The sequence below is a fragment of the Nematolebias whitei genome, chromosome 1, assembly GCF_014905685.2.
Source record: "Nematolebias whitei isolate Nwh7 chromosome 1, NemWhi1, whole genome shotgun sequence".
Taxonomy (NCBI): domain Eukaryota; kingdom Metazoa; phylum Chordata; class Actinopteri; order Cyprinodontiformes; family Rivulidae; genus Nematolebias; species Nematolebias whitei.
The window spans coordinates 17,857,717-17,872,063 of NC_056498.1; the positions used below are offsets into that span (position 1 = coordinate 17,857,717).

At 38.5% G+C, this 14,347-nt stretch overlaps 1 protein-coding gene across 1 annotated transcript in view; it reads left to right on the forward strand.

Annotated features, from left to right (window-relative positions):
- Positions 1-14,347, forward strand: part of shroom4 (shroom family member 4) — a 190,683-nt gene that overhangs the window by 150,448 nt on the left and 25,888 nt on the right. Inside the window, 1 exon segment of the mRNA XM_037675473.1 lies at positions 3,324-3,530. Coding sequence (XP_037531401.1) covers positions 3,324-3,530 — 207 coding nt within the window.

Here is a 14,347-nt window from a genome sequence, read left to right on the forward strand (position 1 = left end):
AGAGGTCGCTGTACTGAGAGGTCGCTGTACTGAGAGGTCGCTGTACTGAGAGGTCGCTGTACTGAGAGGTCGCTGTACTGAGACGTCGTTGTACTGAGAGGTAGCTGTACTGAGAGGTAGCTGTACTGTGCTCTACTCAAAAACTGCAAACATTCACTATTCCAGTCCCTCAGCAATGGGAGACATCAGAGTACTGTACTTGCTTGTTATGATAGACTTAAAAATGGCAACTCTGGATATTTATTGAAGAAGCAGAAGGTGGTGTTGAAGTAGAGAGGAAGTGGGGTCTGCTGAATGTTTATGGTATAATCAATAATCAATAGATATTTTGTCTGGTTGAGCTTAGATAGTTCCCACACATTCAAATGCACTCACAAAATAATAAACACACACACACACACATGGTTGAGCTAAACTTTCTCAGGGGATATTTCAAGGACATTGTCAGTGAAGCTGAACAATCAGTGGGCTCAGATTGATATCCTTCTTTAGTAGCCAGAACCAGGAAGCTGGGGGTGTTTATTTTGGAAATGGGTCTCCTGCTCCTGCTTTATCATAAACAAGAATACTCAAAAATGGTCTTTTCCTCTCACTCGTGGTGCCAGGAACCACATTCCTCTTCCAAAATGGTACCTCTGTGTTTTTGGACCCACTGTACCAAGCAGTTTTCTGAAATGTCACCAAGCAAAGCATCATTTTACATTTTTGTACTTTCAAACTTGGTGCTGTTGTTGGGAATTCAACTTTAGGCTGTTTGCTCAATTTCAAACCACTTATAAAAGTCTTTTGAGGCAAGTCTGAGTTATGAGTCAGATGAGAAAAATTGGAGCAGTAATGCTGAGTGTAAGTCAAGTCAATGACTTTAGATGTTTTGTTACTGTCCGATCTGTTTTTCATTTGTTTTTGACAGATTGTCATTTTTGACTCATATAACATCATCAGTGACCTCATGTAGATTAGCTGGTAAAGACAACTCTGCTTTAAAAATGATTTGCTATATTAAATCTCATTGAGTCCGTTTTAAGTTATTTACTTTGTGGACAAGTGCACACTGACTGTAACAGCAATAAAATACATTTAAATAGAAATCTCTTCAGAGCGAATACGGTTTATCATTGGCTTCAACTTGACCCAAGTGTTTCTTGCTATTTATATGCCAAACACTTTGAAAAACAATAAAGGGCACATCTATAATGTCAATGGCGCCCTTGGAATGCATATTTGGAAGTTTTTGTCCTTCTGAAGGAAAGACTTTCGAAATTTAGATTCTTGCAGACTCAACTGAGGGTGATTTTTTTGGGAAAAGTGTTTTTTTTTGTTTGTTTGTTTGTTTTTTACCATAAACTGGGAATTTTGTATTCAAATCAAAATTAAAATTTGTCACGAGAAGTGTGTCCAATGCAAAGACCAAACACAAAGACAATCCAGAGCCAATGTCAAGTTTTTTTTATGGCCGATGCCAATCTGTAGAAATCAAGATGGACAATGGCTGAAGTGCAACAGATTTTTCTCTTTTGCATCAAAATGTATTTGTGGTTAAACAAAATGTATTAAAAATCTCTAAATGAACAGACATTCTTCAAACTTTAGAAGAACTTGTGCACTGGGCTTATTCCCATCAAAAAGGGGACAGATTATGGTAAAGTCTCTGTACGTGTCTAAACTTTCTTTTGTCTCGCTCATAACTTCTGAAATGCTCAAAATAATTAAACTTCATACTATGTCAACTTTTTATCATACCGGCTCTAAGGTCAAGGTCACAAATCAAGATCGGAGGTTATGCAAAGGCTTTGCTTGTTCTGGCCATTGCTATAGGGTGCTGTATATGAGTTTGTCAATGGGCATAAATTGTACTGTATGCCTTACTCTTGTTTTTTTAAAAGTGCCAATATTGGTCGAATAAAATTTGTCAACCGATTATTACTTCTATTTCTACGTCAGTCAAGTTGTTTCTGCGATGATAAATTCAAATCATGATCAGTATACAAACCCTGCCCAGTCCAAGATACGGTCGATTCAAGTCCTCAGAATTTTCACTAAATCATATCCAAAACACACCTGATAGCCTTCACAGCACATGAATATCATGCTTGTAGTAAACCAAGACATATTGAGTTTGATTTGTCATAAGTGCCATGTGAGACATGTCCAAGTCTCAAGACAGTCTATGGAAGTTAAAGTATAAACCAAAACGAGACAAGCTCACATGTCTGTACTCTTACTCTTGTAAGAGAAGTCAACTTTGAGTTGTCTTACTTTTGTCATATCCAATCTCCAGTCAACCAAGATTTGACCTTGGTCTCAGAAAAGAAAAGTCCAAGACAAGTTTCACATCAGATCCGATGAGCAAGACAAATCTTAAAAGAAAACTTGTCAACATCAAGTCGTTAGTCGGTCTACATATGCTTTGTAGATGCTCAACCCTAGACAAGTCTAAATTTAAATAAGACTATTGTAATTTAGCTGCAATGAAGGTTTTCTTTGTTTTATTTCAGTGCACGATCTCAATGTCGGATATTCTTTTTGGCTCAGGAAGTATTTAGTAGAATAATGTTGTTGTTTTTAAATGGTTTTCCAGGATTTTCTCAGTTACAGATTTAAAATGTGAATGTTTTCACTTCCAAGTGTTTTGTAAAGTCAGTGGCTCACATGAGCCAAGTTTAGAGCAAACCTCACATTTCTAACTTAAACCTGATCCAGTCTTAAGCCACAAGTCAGCAGATTTCCATACCCTGCACTTCCACCCAGCACCAGGAATCCAAACGGTGTGTTATTAAAAAAAACACGAGGTTATTTCAGACTCTGAGAATGATACATTTACAACTGTCTGGTCACCTTTTCTTGCTTCTCTTTTTTTTTTTTCCATCTGACACGAACACTTTATCTACGGGAGGTTCGGTTGAATCTGGCCTGCATGTGAGATCGGAAGTCTGTCAAAGGGAATTAGTGAATATCTCGGGACGCACTGGAATGCCTGGCTTTAGATCAAACCGGAGAACGCAGAGAACATGTGTAAGATTATTTTTTAAGAGGAGCGCAGTAAACGTCCCAAACAACTTGTGAGGAAGCAGTTACCACGAACTCTGAGAACCTGCCGCTGTAGGTTTGTGCTTCACTGGAGCTCTGATGCTCCAACGCAGCTGTGGTTCTGAGAAAGTATGTCGTGTTTGTGATCTTAGCTGGAAGAGCTCATGTTTAGACAAAAGAGTACGCTCAACACCGATGGTCAGAGGTTCCTGTTGACACCAAGAGCAGGTCAAGAAATGAAAAACGTTTGTTGTGACGAGGTCTCACCGGAGTCTTTCCCTCTCATCCGTACACAGGCGCAGCATTCCTCTCATCAGATCTCACTCCTGGCACTTGGCGAAGCTGTCGGAGTCGCTCCTACCCCCTCCTCCACCTCCTCCGTCGCCCCCACCTCTGCCCCCTGCAGACTCCCCTCCACTCCCCCCTCCTCCACCTCCCCCTCCGTCTGCCATGCATCTCCACTCCGGCTCCTACGCATTACCCTGGCACTCAGCTGACAGCAGGTGAGACAACAAGTAACTGGACCGTCTCTGTACGTCTCATTTTGCTTTATTACTGTCCAGCACTTGCAGGTAACGAATGCTAATTCATCCATCCATCCATCCATTTTCTTAACCCGTTTATTCCATTTTGGGTCACGGGGGTCGCTGGTGCCCATGTCCAGCAATCACTGTGCGAGGGGCGGGGGACACCCTGGACAGGTCGCAAGTCCATCACAGGGCCACATAGAGACAAACGAAACAAACAATCATTCACTCTCTCACTCACACCTAGGGACAATTTAGAGTTACCAATCAGCCTAACATGCATGTTTTTGGTCTGTGGGAGGAAACCGGAGCACCCGGAGAAAACCCTCGCATGCACGGAGAGAACATGCAAACTCCACCCAGAAGGCCCCTGGACCGGGGTTTGAACCAGGGACCTGTTCGCTGAGAGGCAGCAGCTCTACCAGTTGTGCCACCGTGCTGCCCAATGCTAATTCAATTCAATTCAATTCAAAAATACTTTATTAATCCCAGAGGGAAATAAAATAAAATAAATAAACACTCCTCTGGCCAAAATGTCTTTGGTAAAGTGGTGTGTCTCAACCCTGAGGCGTTTGACAAGCAGCAAACCATCAAATGTTTGTCACTGTGTATGAAGTCTGAAAGTTAGGCAAAGATTTTATAGTCCTATTTAGTTTAACCAAAGTAGGTTATCAGTGTGACGGTTAAGAAATCTGCTCCCATTCTGTGAACTAGTCCCATTAAGGTTTTATTGTGTCTGAAAAGGCTTATTATTACCATGACTCAAAGTGGACACCACAGCTGAATAACTAGCAAACACAAAAATAACTAGAATTCAGTTGATTTTACAGATATTGAGCTTATGATATATTAACATGGAGAGTCATTCCCACCCATACTTTGAGCTCAAAGACATCGGACAAATTATTTGCTTAAAATCTAACAAAGTTAAGTCAGGTCCTCTGGATGGTTTCTTTGTGTTGAAACGTTTTGTCTTTCACCCAAAGGACTTCATCAGTCCGAGGATCCACAACAAACTCTGTCTTATAAATTGCACCTTCACATAGTGGGTCAACCAGTTTGATGGTGCTCAGGTGGTTTCTGACGTTCGCCCTCTCCCTAGTGGGAGACCACCGTATTTTTTGCTGTATAAGTCGCGTTTTTTTGCATAATTCAAAATGCTGATTTGACCATCAAATTGCATTTATTAAGGAAAAGTTAGACTGAGACACCTTTACTATATTTTCGAGCAAACAAATAATTGTTTTTAAGTGTTAATCTTGTTAAGTTGTTGTTAAAGTCCTACTGTGCACGCTCCCGCAGCCGCCATTTGGCAGCCAATCGATATTTGGCACACCAGCCCACATTTCCAGGTTGTCAGCGGTGACGCATAATAGATGCGATATGGATTTATCTACCTGGATTATTGAGCATGAATCAAAATATCTTTGCTTAAAACTTTTGGCATGCAAGGAGTTCTAGTTTTATTTGATTTGGTCAGTTTTCTTGGAAAGTATATGGTTCACAAACACAACTGATTCAATTATTTATTTCTTATATTTGTACTTTCAAATAATTCTGTTTTTTTAAATTTTTTTTTGTTTATCCAAACTAATAAAGGAAATTAAGAATCTAAGATTATTCTGCAAGTTTCTTGTTTTTCCTGATTAGTGGATTGATGCTCAAGGTGGCATGGTAGGTAGAGCTGCTGCCTCTCAGCGAGAAAGTCACCGGTTCAAATCCCGACCTTGGACCTTTCTGGGTGGAGTTTGCATGTTCTCTCCGTGCATGCGTGGGTTTTCTCCAGGTACTGCAGTTTCATCCCACTGACCAAAAACATGCATGTTAGACTGATTGGTAACTCTAAATTGTTCTTAGGTGTGAGGGAGAGAGTGAATGGTTGTTTGTCTCGTTTATGTACCCCTGTGATGGACTGGAGACCTGTCCATGGTGTCCCCCGCTTCTTGCACAGTGACTGCTGGATATGGGCACCATTGACCCCCACAACCCAAAAAGAAAGAAGTAGGTAAAAGTTGATGGATGGATGGATGGATGGATTGCTGCTCAAATAAATTAAATATACTGTAGATAGATTTACTTTTCTTATCCTGTGTGAGCAAGACACTAAACAGTTGACCAGTGAATTGGGGCTTCATCTGTAGCGGTCAGGTCATTAGTATGGTCTGTTGTGGTGAAGGAGCTGAACTAGAGGGAGAAACACTTGGATTTCTGTCCATGTTTCAAATAGGGGTGTCCCAATACTATATATATACAGGTATATATATATATATATATATATATATATATATATATATATATATATTTCAGCCCGAGTACATTCAGTTTGGCTACTTGTCGATACTGAATATTGATACTGAGTAGTTAACGAGTTAGTACTTAAACATTACCTCCCTGAGGTTCAGTGGAACTAACCTGTATAAATAAAGATTGAATGAATTACACAATGACTTCAGAAACACATTTCTTTTATTAAAATTATTAAGGCCCACCTCTCTAACCTCTGCGCCACCACTCGCCCCCACCAAAAAAAAAAATAAATAAATAAAGATCACATCAATCAGTATTGTTGTCTTAACACAACCTGTGTTTATCTTAAAATGTCTCTAAACTATGGACTTTTTTGTACTCTGTTACTTGCACAGTGGAAGAGGAAATGACATCACCAAGCATAAAAATGGCATTGGCCCAAAGTATTGGGGCATTTAATGAATACAAGTACGTGTACTTAAAGCTCGCATCGAAACACCACTAATTTCAAATATGAGTTTGGTTCATGTGGATTATGACTGAAAGAACAAAATTATGGATAAAAGTGTCTTAAATGAGTTTCCTCATAGGGTGGCTAAGCTCAGTCTGTGAAATGGTGTAGAGCTGCTCCTCATTGAATGGAGTCATCTGAGGTGGTTCAGACATCTGATTGGGACACCTCATGGCCGTCTCCCTCTGGAAATGTTATGGTGGTGTTTTGCTGGGAAGAGATCCCAAAACTGGCTGGAGGGATTCTACTATCCTCCCTGACCTGAGGAGCAGGCAGTGTCCCTGGAGAGGGGGGTGTTTGGCTTTCCCTCTTGGACCTGTTGTCTCCTTGACCTGACCTTGGATAAGCTGTTGAAGATGAATGAATGAATTAATGTTTTCTTGGCATTAGTTTGTAGCCTCCAGTGAGAAAGGGCCATAAGAATCCACAAACAAAAACTAACTTTACTGCTTTTTTAAAATAATTTCTCTCTAATTGTAGCAGTTGAAAATACTGAATTAAAAAAGCCTTATATGGTGGTTTTGTGATGAGTTTTTATTAACAATGAGGGTGTCATCCTGTGACTCCATGGGATTTTAGACTGTAAATCAGTGTCTGGGATTTTGGTCCTCACTGTGACTGGCTGTGCCCCGAAAAGACAACAATCGCCAGGAAACAGGTGACATCACTGTGTTTTAATGTCAACACAGTCCACTCAGGAAGCATTGATCTATTCTGGGCTTCCATTTAAACATTCCCAAGAGATAACCAGTCAGATTCCTCTGATGATGAGAAACGGGGAGGACGTAAACTGTTTTTGCATGTAAAAGGGTTAAAATGACAGAATGGGTGACTAAAACTGATTATTTTTTCACGTCACAATGAAATTTACCGTTACATTGGTTTTCCACAGCCAGAAAGTGAATTTGGAACTGATTTTTTATTTTACATTTACAATACTTTTTGGTAAGTATTTGATTATTTGTTGTATTTTGAGTTTCTGTAGATGATCACAAATAAGACGTTATCTCCAATGTGCTGAATTAGCAATGGAACCAGTTTAGTGGGGGAAAAAACCCTTTCATATCGGTTCATTTTATTCTTAGCCATCACGCCACATACTACTGAACTTATTTATGGCTCAAACTACCTATAATTATTTTATTAGTGCTTTTCTTAAATATAAAGCAGAGAACTACTGTTCTTGGTATTAATCATTTTGAATTAAATTTCTCAAGATCACAAGTTAATTTGAGATAAGTTAGTTTTTTCTTGTTATCTCAAGAAAACAAGCTTTTCCCCCCCTTGTGTGCGGTTCTTATGTAACACCCAGAACCCCATCCACACGGGAACAGCGTTTGGTGAATATGCAAACGTTTCAGCCTTGCGTCCACATGGAAACAACATTATAGGAAACTCTTTATTGAAACTAGGTTCCAGACCAAGAAAAGCCTTAAACACCACCCTTCCATTCTTGTTTGGATAGACTAAACACAAGAATTTGAAAGTGATGATGTCATAGACCCACCTAACCTACCATCCCAATAATGACAGATTACATGTTTGTGTTTGTGTTGCAAACGTTACATGCTGCTTTTTTTTTTTATAGCAGAACTACTATAACCTACAAAACATCACCTAGCAGACAAGACTGTTGAATAATTTAATTACCTCAGAGCAAAGCAAAAAGCCCCATTATTTTTATTACACCAAATAATCTAAGCACAAATTAGGTTTTTCACTTTACTGAACTGCCAACAAGATCAGCCTTATGCATCAAGTTTACTTTTAGAAAATAAAAGAAATGAGAACAGTTTTAAAAGGCTGACACTTGTTGGTAAAACAAATTTACCCTCTTTGAGCATTTTTATTAAATTCTTCCCTCCATCTCTTGCTTAGATATTCTACCTGAAGTTGTCCTTTATTCTCACAGATTAGAAATATCACGTTAGTATTTTAATGTGACACAAGGGAGAGGTTCCACTTCAGTCCACAAAAAGGATTAGGTTTTTCTCTTTGTGCTTGTACCGTATTTTCGCCCTATAAGTTGCATTTTTTTGCATATTTTACATGCCCTGTGACTTATAGGCCAAAGCGATGTATTTATGGATTTTTTCCCCATATTTATAAACCAATTTTTGGCTGACATGACCATTTTCATTCATTCTGACTGAAAAAATTGAACACTACTATCTAAAACACAAAGTTTGTTTTCTCAGTCATCCAGGTTTATAACAACAAAAAAGGTTGAATCATGTCATCTGGACTTCGTTTTTTTGTTAAAAAGAAACGTTTCGCCCCTCATCCAAGAGGCTTCGTCAGTCTGAGGCCTAGCCATCTGGTATTACCCAGAAGCCACCCTGACTCTTGTGTTTCAAGCCTGCCTCAGATACCCCTGAAGTCTGGCCTTTTCACTAATGGTTTCAAAAACACAAAGTTTGTTTTCTCAGTCATCCAGGTATATAACAACAAAAAAGGTTGAATCATGTCATCTGGACTTCGTTTTTTTGTTAAAAAGAAACGTTTCGCCCCTCATCCAAGAGGCTTTGTCAGTCTGAGGCCTAGCCATCTGGTATTACCCAGAAGCCTACTACTACTACTATCTAACATTTTTCAGTCAGGTCATCTGGACAGTTTCTTTTTTTTGTACTGAAACGTTTCGCCTTCGATCCAGAAGACTTCATCAGTCAAGGAAACACACAACAAAACTGATTCTTCCCCCAACAGCTTACTCCAAAGTAGAACAAACCAGTTCTGCTTATGATAAGATGGTTTCTTTGGTACGCCCCCTCCTCCATTGCCAGCCCTCTTCCTTGTTGACAGTCGTGCCAAACTGGTTGAAAACAACAAAGTCCATGCTCAATAATCCAGGAATACAATCCAACATTTTTCAGTCAGGTCATCTGGACAGTTTCTTTTTTTGTGCTGAAACGTTTCACCTTCGATCCAGAAGGCTTCATCAGAAAAGAAGTTTTTCTTCTTCTTCTTCAAAGAAACTGTCAAGATGACCTGACTGAAAAATGTTGGATTGTATACCTGGATTATTGAGCATGGACTTTGTTGAACACTACCATAGTTCAGCCGCTAGATGGCACCAGAGTAAGGCATGCCATTGTATCATGTAATAAATAGGTAAACGTGGCTATAATGACAAATTCAAAAAAGTTCAAAACAAAAACAACTGGTCTTTATTTATTATACTTTACTTTATACTTTGTTGTTTTTGTCTTGAACTTTTTTGAAGTTACCATGTCCTGGATGACTGAGAATCTTCACCAGCTATTAATGACACAATTGGCTTGCCATACCTGCCAATTTCATTTTGCTCGTTGCTTGGAGCGACCGACAAACCAGCTTCAATTCGCTGCACCACCCCGGCAAAATGCAGCTAATTTGACCATTAAAGTGCATTTATTAAGTAAAAGTTCCACTGAGACAGACCTTTGCTATAATTTCAAGCAAACAGATAATTGTTTTAGTTGCGTTTCTTGTTAAATTTTGAAGAAACGCACAGCAACTCGTCCCTCTGCACGGTCCTACTTCCACTTATCGGCTTTTGAAGTGCAGCTGATTTGATTGTCAAAGTGCATTTATTAAGCAAAAGACTGAGACACACATTTGCTATAACGATGAGCAAACAAAAAGTTTTTAGGTATTTATCTTGTTAAATTAGAAGCTCACCGTTCAAATAACAAATGTTCTATTTTTGTCACTGAACCAATAGGGACAAAAGCTTGTTGGGCTGAACAAAAAGAAGCCATGCACTGAGTCTTTATATTACAATGATCTCACCAAGGTAATCTGTAACTTTTCGAGAAAGAGGAAGTCTGCGTTGTTCGTAAATTGACTCACAATAAAATGAGTCTCTGTCCTTGCATGTCACTTGCCTTGTATGCAAGAGGTCTGCACTGCCCTCCTGATAAGAATCAGTGATATAACTCACCACTTTTAGATTTAATAGAAGCTCCTGGCATAACTCTGGACAATGGCATGTGACTCCCAGTACATGTGCACAAAGAGAGGAAGACATTCAATAAACGGTGTTTGTGTGAATAAGGGAGACATTCTGTACAGTCTGAATGTCTTTGTGTTCGTTTCTACATTCTGTTTGTGTGTTATCGTCTAACCATTCACACAGTACGAGGGTTAAAGGAAGGAAATTGGTGTGCTCACAGTACTGGACTGCTTATAAAAGTTGCTTTATTGAATTAATATTCCAACACTCAAAGGTCTTGTGGTGCATTCGGGTCGGGAGTGTCATCATCAGTCCTCATAAGTTCTAGGTTGCTGTTTGATTAGGTAGGAGTGACTGCCACTTCCTGTCCAGCTCCTGTTTTATTTCTTACTTTACTCTCTCTGTCAGCTGGGTCAAATCTATACCGAAGCCTCCCCTTAGTCATTCATCACTCACTTCCTTTAAAAAACTGTTCCCATGTAGATAATAAAGCTCTCCTTCCTTTGAGTCAGACTTTTCTTGCATTTGTTTCTACAAGTAGTGTCTCATGAGGGAACTAGTCATGGGTCGATCCGAGATTCTGATCTAGATGGATGAACGCCATCATTTCACAGGAATAAAATAAAAAGCTAAAATGCACCACAGATTTATTGACTTTTGTAAAAAAAAAAAAATAATAATAATCAAATTACTATTATATTCATGCTCAATAATCCAGGTAATAATCCAACAATGGTCAGGTCATCTGGACAGTTTATTTTTGTGCCGAGATATTTCATCCTTCATCTGAAGGACTTCTTCAATCTGAGGAGCCACCAACAAACTGGAGTCCCACCACAAACAGCACATTTCCATAATGGAAAAAAACAGTTTGCTGGTGATAAGCTGACCTCTGGGACCCGCCCTCTCCCCCGTCAACTCCTCTAATTCATTAATTATTATTATAGTTGTTGTTGTTTTTATTGTTGTTGTATTATTATTATTATTATTATTATTATTATTATTATTATTATTATTATTATTATTATTATTGTTATTATTATTATTCAGGTCTCTTGTAAATGAGTCCCCGAGGCTCAATGGGATTAACCTGTATAAATAAAGTTGAATGAAAATGATCTGGTGCGCCTTAAAGTCCGAAAAATACTATAAAAGTGTTCAGAGCCGCAACAACCTGCTACAACTGTGATTATCAACAGGTGGCCCGGGGGCCACTTTAGGTTAGTTGGGGAACTTTGTGGCCAGTAGAGATGACATAAAGCTAAAAATATCAATGATATTTAACATTTATTAATATTTGTACAATTTAAGACAGATTAAAAGACTAGAATCTTGTAAAGAGTGGGAAAAATTGTTTTAAAAATATATATATATTATGAATTATGCAGACCGATGTCTTTTTTTTATTTTTAATTTTGGAAAAATTATTAAGTATAGAAATAAAGCAAAAAGCTAAAGTGATCATTTGCAAAAGAAATGACAGGAAAACAGCTAAAACTAGTATTTTTTTTATTGTTTGTAAAACAACCAGTAAAATTCAGTGTTATGTTAGTTTTGGTCAAAGCTTGAAAGAGCCGCTGCAAAGGGACCAAAGATATCTAGATGGAGCATCAATATTAGAAGTCACTACCTCACTTGTTTTTCAAGTTATCATGCTCACAACATGCACAGACAAACGGAGGGTATTTTCAATCCCTCCTTTTCATTCTGCAATGGGAGACAATTAGCTGGTTATTAGCCTCTGTAGTGAGCATACACTACAAAGCTATATACATTTCACCTGCTAATATGCTAACTCTTGTTGCTTGTTTATTTTACCCTAATCAAAACTGAGGAAACGTATAGTTTAATTAAAGGCCCAGGAATCCTTGAATACATGTATCGTCTGCTGCATTTAATGCCACAGTTTTAGACTAAGATCATCTCTTGATGATGATGTTGCTGTCTTAGTCAAATCTCAAAGATAAGTTAAGCACTATAGTAAAGGCCATTTCCAACAAAAGTGTTGTGAATGACTCTCAGCTACTACCACATTAGATTTTAGCTCAATATCTGGAGAACTGACCAAGATATAGCCATTTTCTGTTGGCTAATGTCAGTTGGCTGCAGTGACCATCTTGAATTGGATCAAATCCAAACATCAGTTGTACACGTCCATCTAATGATTGCTTTCTAAAAGTTTCATAAAATCAATTGGTTCATGAGATATTTTGCTAACACAACAGACTAACAAACACAGACCGTAAAACACGTTATCACCCTTTCTCGTAGTGTCGGCGAGCGATAAAGATAACTGAACATTTCTCTGCTGCTGCTGGGCTGTTTTGATGAGATTCTTGTATTAAATGTGAAAACCTGTTCAGGTTCTGCAAACCACAAAACACTAAATGAGCACAACATTCTGAATATTTTACCACTGGAACAAAACTAATGGGTTTCAGTATTTTTAAAGCATGAACCATAAATACCACAAAAAGAGCCTGGAGGTAGTCCACTGGTTACCACTGTGTTTGTTTGAGTTCAGAGCTTGTTGTGAAGAAGCTTGTTTCCAGTTTCCCTCCTGTTTCTTTCTGGAAATTGTCCCCATTGTTTGAAGAAGACACCAAAGGAATACAAAGGAAGAATGATGAGTCTTCCTATTTATTGGAAGAAACCACAATAAAATGTCTGCAGATTGTGTGTAGGGGGGACTTTACAGGTTGGATTTGAACCAGGCACAAGAACACCATGTCCCCCCCCCCCCTTACAATGAGAGCCAATATATGTCAAATATATTTTTCATCCCAAAATTTCCCCCCATTCTTTTTCTCTAATGTGATTTTCATTAAGAGATGATCTTTGTTCGGAAGTCCTTTGTTCCATCTATCTGCACAATTCTGGGTTTTTCTTTGGTGAATAAACGTCGTGGTGGCGGATGTTTTACAGACACTACAAGTCAGATTTAAAGGTTGAAGCAAAGTGCTTGGCAGTTCAGCCTAAGGAGAAACGGTTATTATTAAGTTTATGTTTATTTCATTGTCTGCCATAATTTGTTTTTGGTTTCACTTTTTTTAAAATAATTTAAACTTTTGAAGATGCCGTATTCTAAATCAGGATGGGCAAATTTTATTTTTTTTTTTTACCAGAGGGCCAAATCAAGGTATTTAAAGCAATTGAAGGGCCAAATAGAGAGAAAGTACTGGTAAATAGATTTTCTTTAAGACCGATAATCTGGAACACTTTTTTCAGGCTTTATCTTGTAGCAAAGTTAGCATGCTTGATAAAAATAAGTCTCCTTGATACTCTAGGTATATAAAACATATTCTTTGTAAACTGGCTCTTGAGACAATATGTTGGCTAGCTTTAATATGTTAAAAAAAACATACTTGCTTTTTGGAGTCTTTAAGGTTCAATCTAGTTCTGGAAACACAACGACTTCAGGAAATTTTTTTGGCCTTTCTTAATCCATCCATTATCTTTACCTGCTTCTTCCATTTCGGGTCGCAGAGGTCACTGGTGCCCATGTCCAGTCATCATTGTGCGAGAGGCAGGGGACACCCTGGACAGGTCTCCAGTCCATCACAGTAACACATAGAGACAAACAACCATTCACTCTCTCACTCACACCTAGGGACAATTTAATGCTCCCACCTACTCGGGCGTACTTCACTCAGCAGAGGTCCGCTCATACCGGATTAGACTTAACATGGACTCAAAGTGGACACCTTAAAGCCATGTTCGCACAAAGATCAATTTTCATGACCGCGTACACGTACTCTGTGTCGCACAATAAACTGACCAGCCTCGGACTGTTTTGTCCGCAACACCAATGTATTAAATTCCCCTTCTTCATCTGTGGTCTGGTTTAATGGCCTTTTCTTTTGTTTTTTTTTTGCAAAGAGGCAAGCGATCTCTTCCTCCTCCTCAGTTGATGTCATGACTGAAATTGTTAGAAATGAAGGAATTTATCACTAGAGAATTAAAATTCAATTCAATTCAAAAATACTTTATTAATCCCAGAGGGAAATTATTTGTTGTTGTAACTCGTTATCCTAGTTTCATTAAGAGATGTTATAGATACTGATGGCTGTAAGTAGGAAGGATCTTTTGTAAAGGTCCATC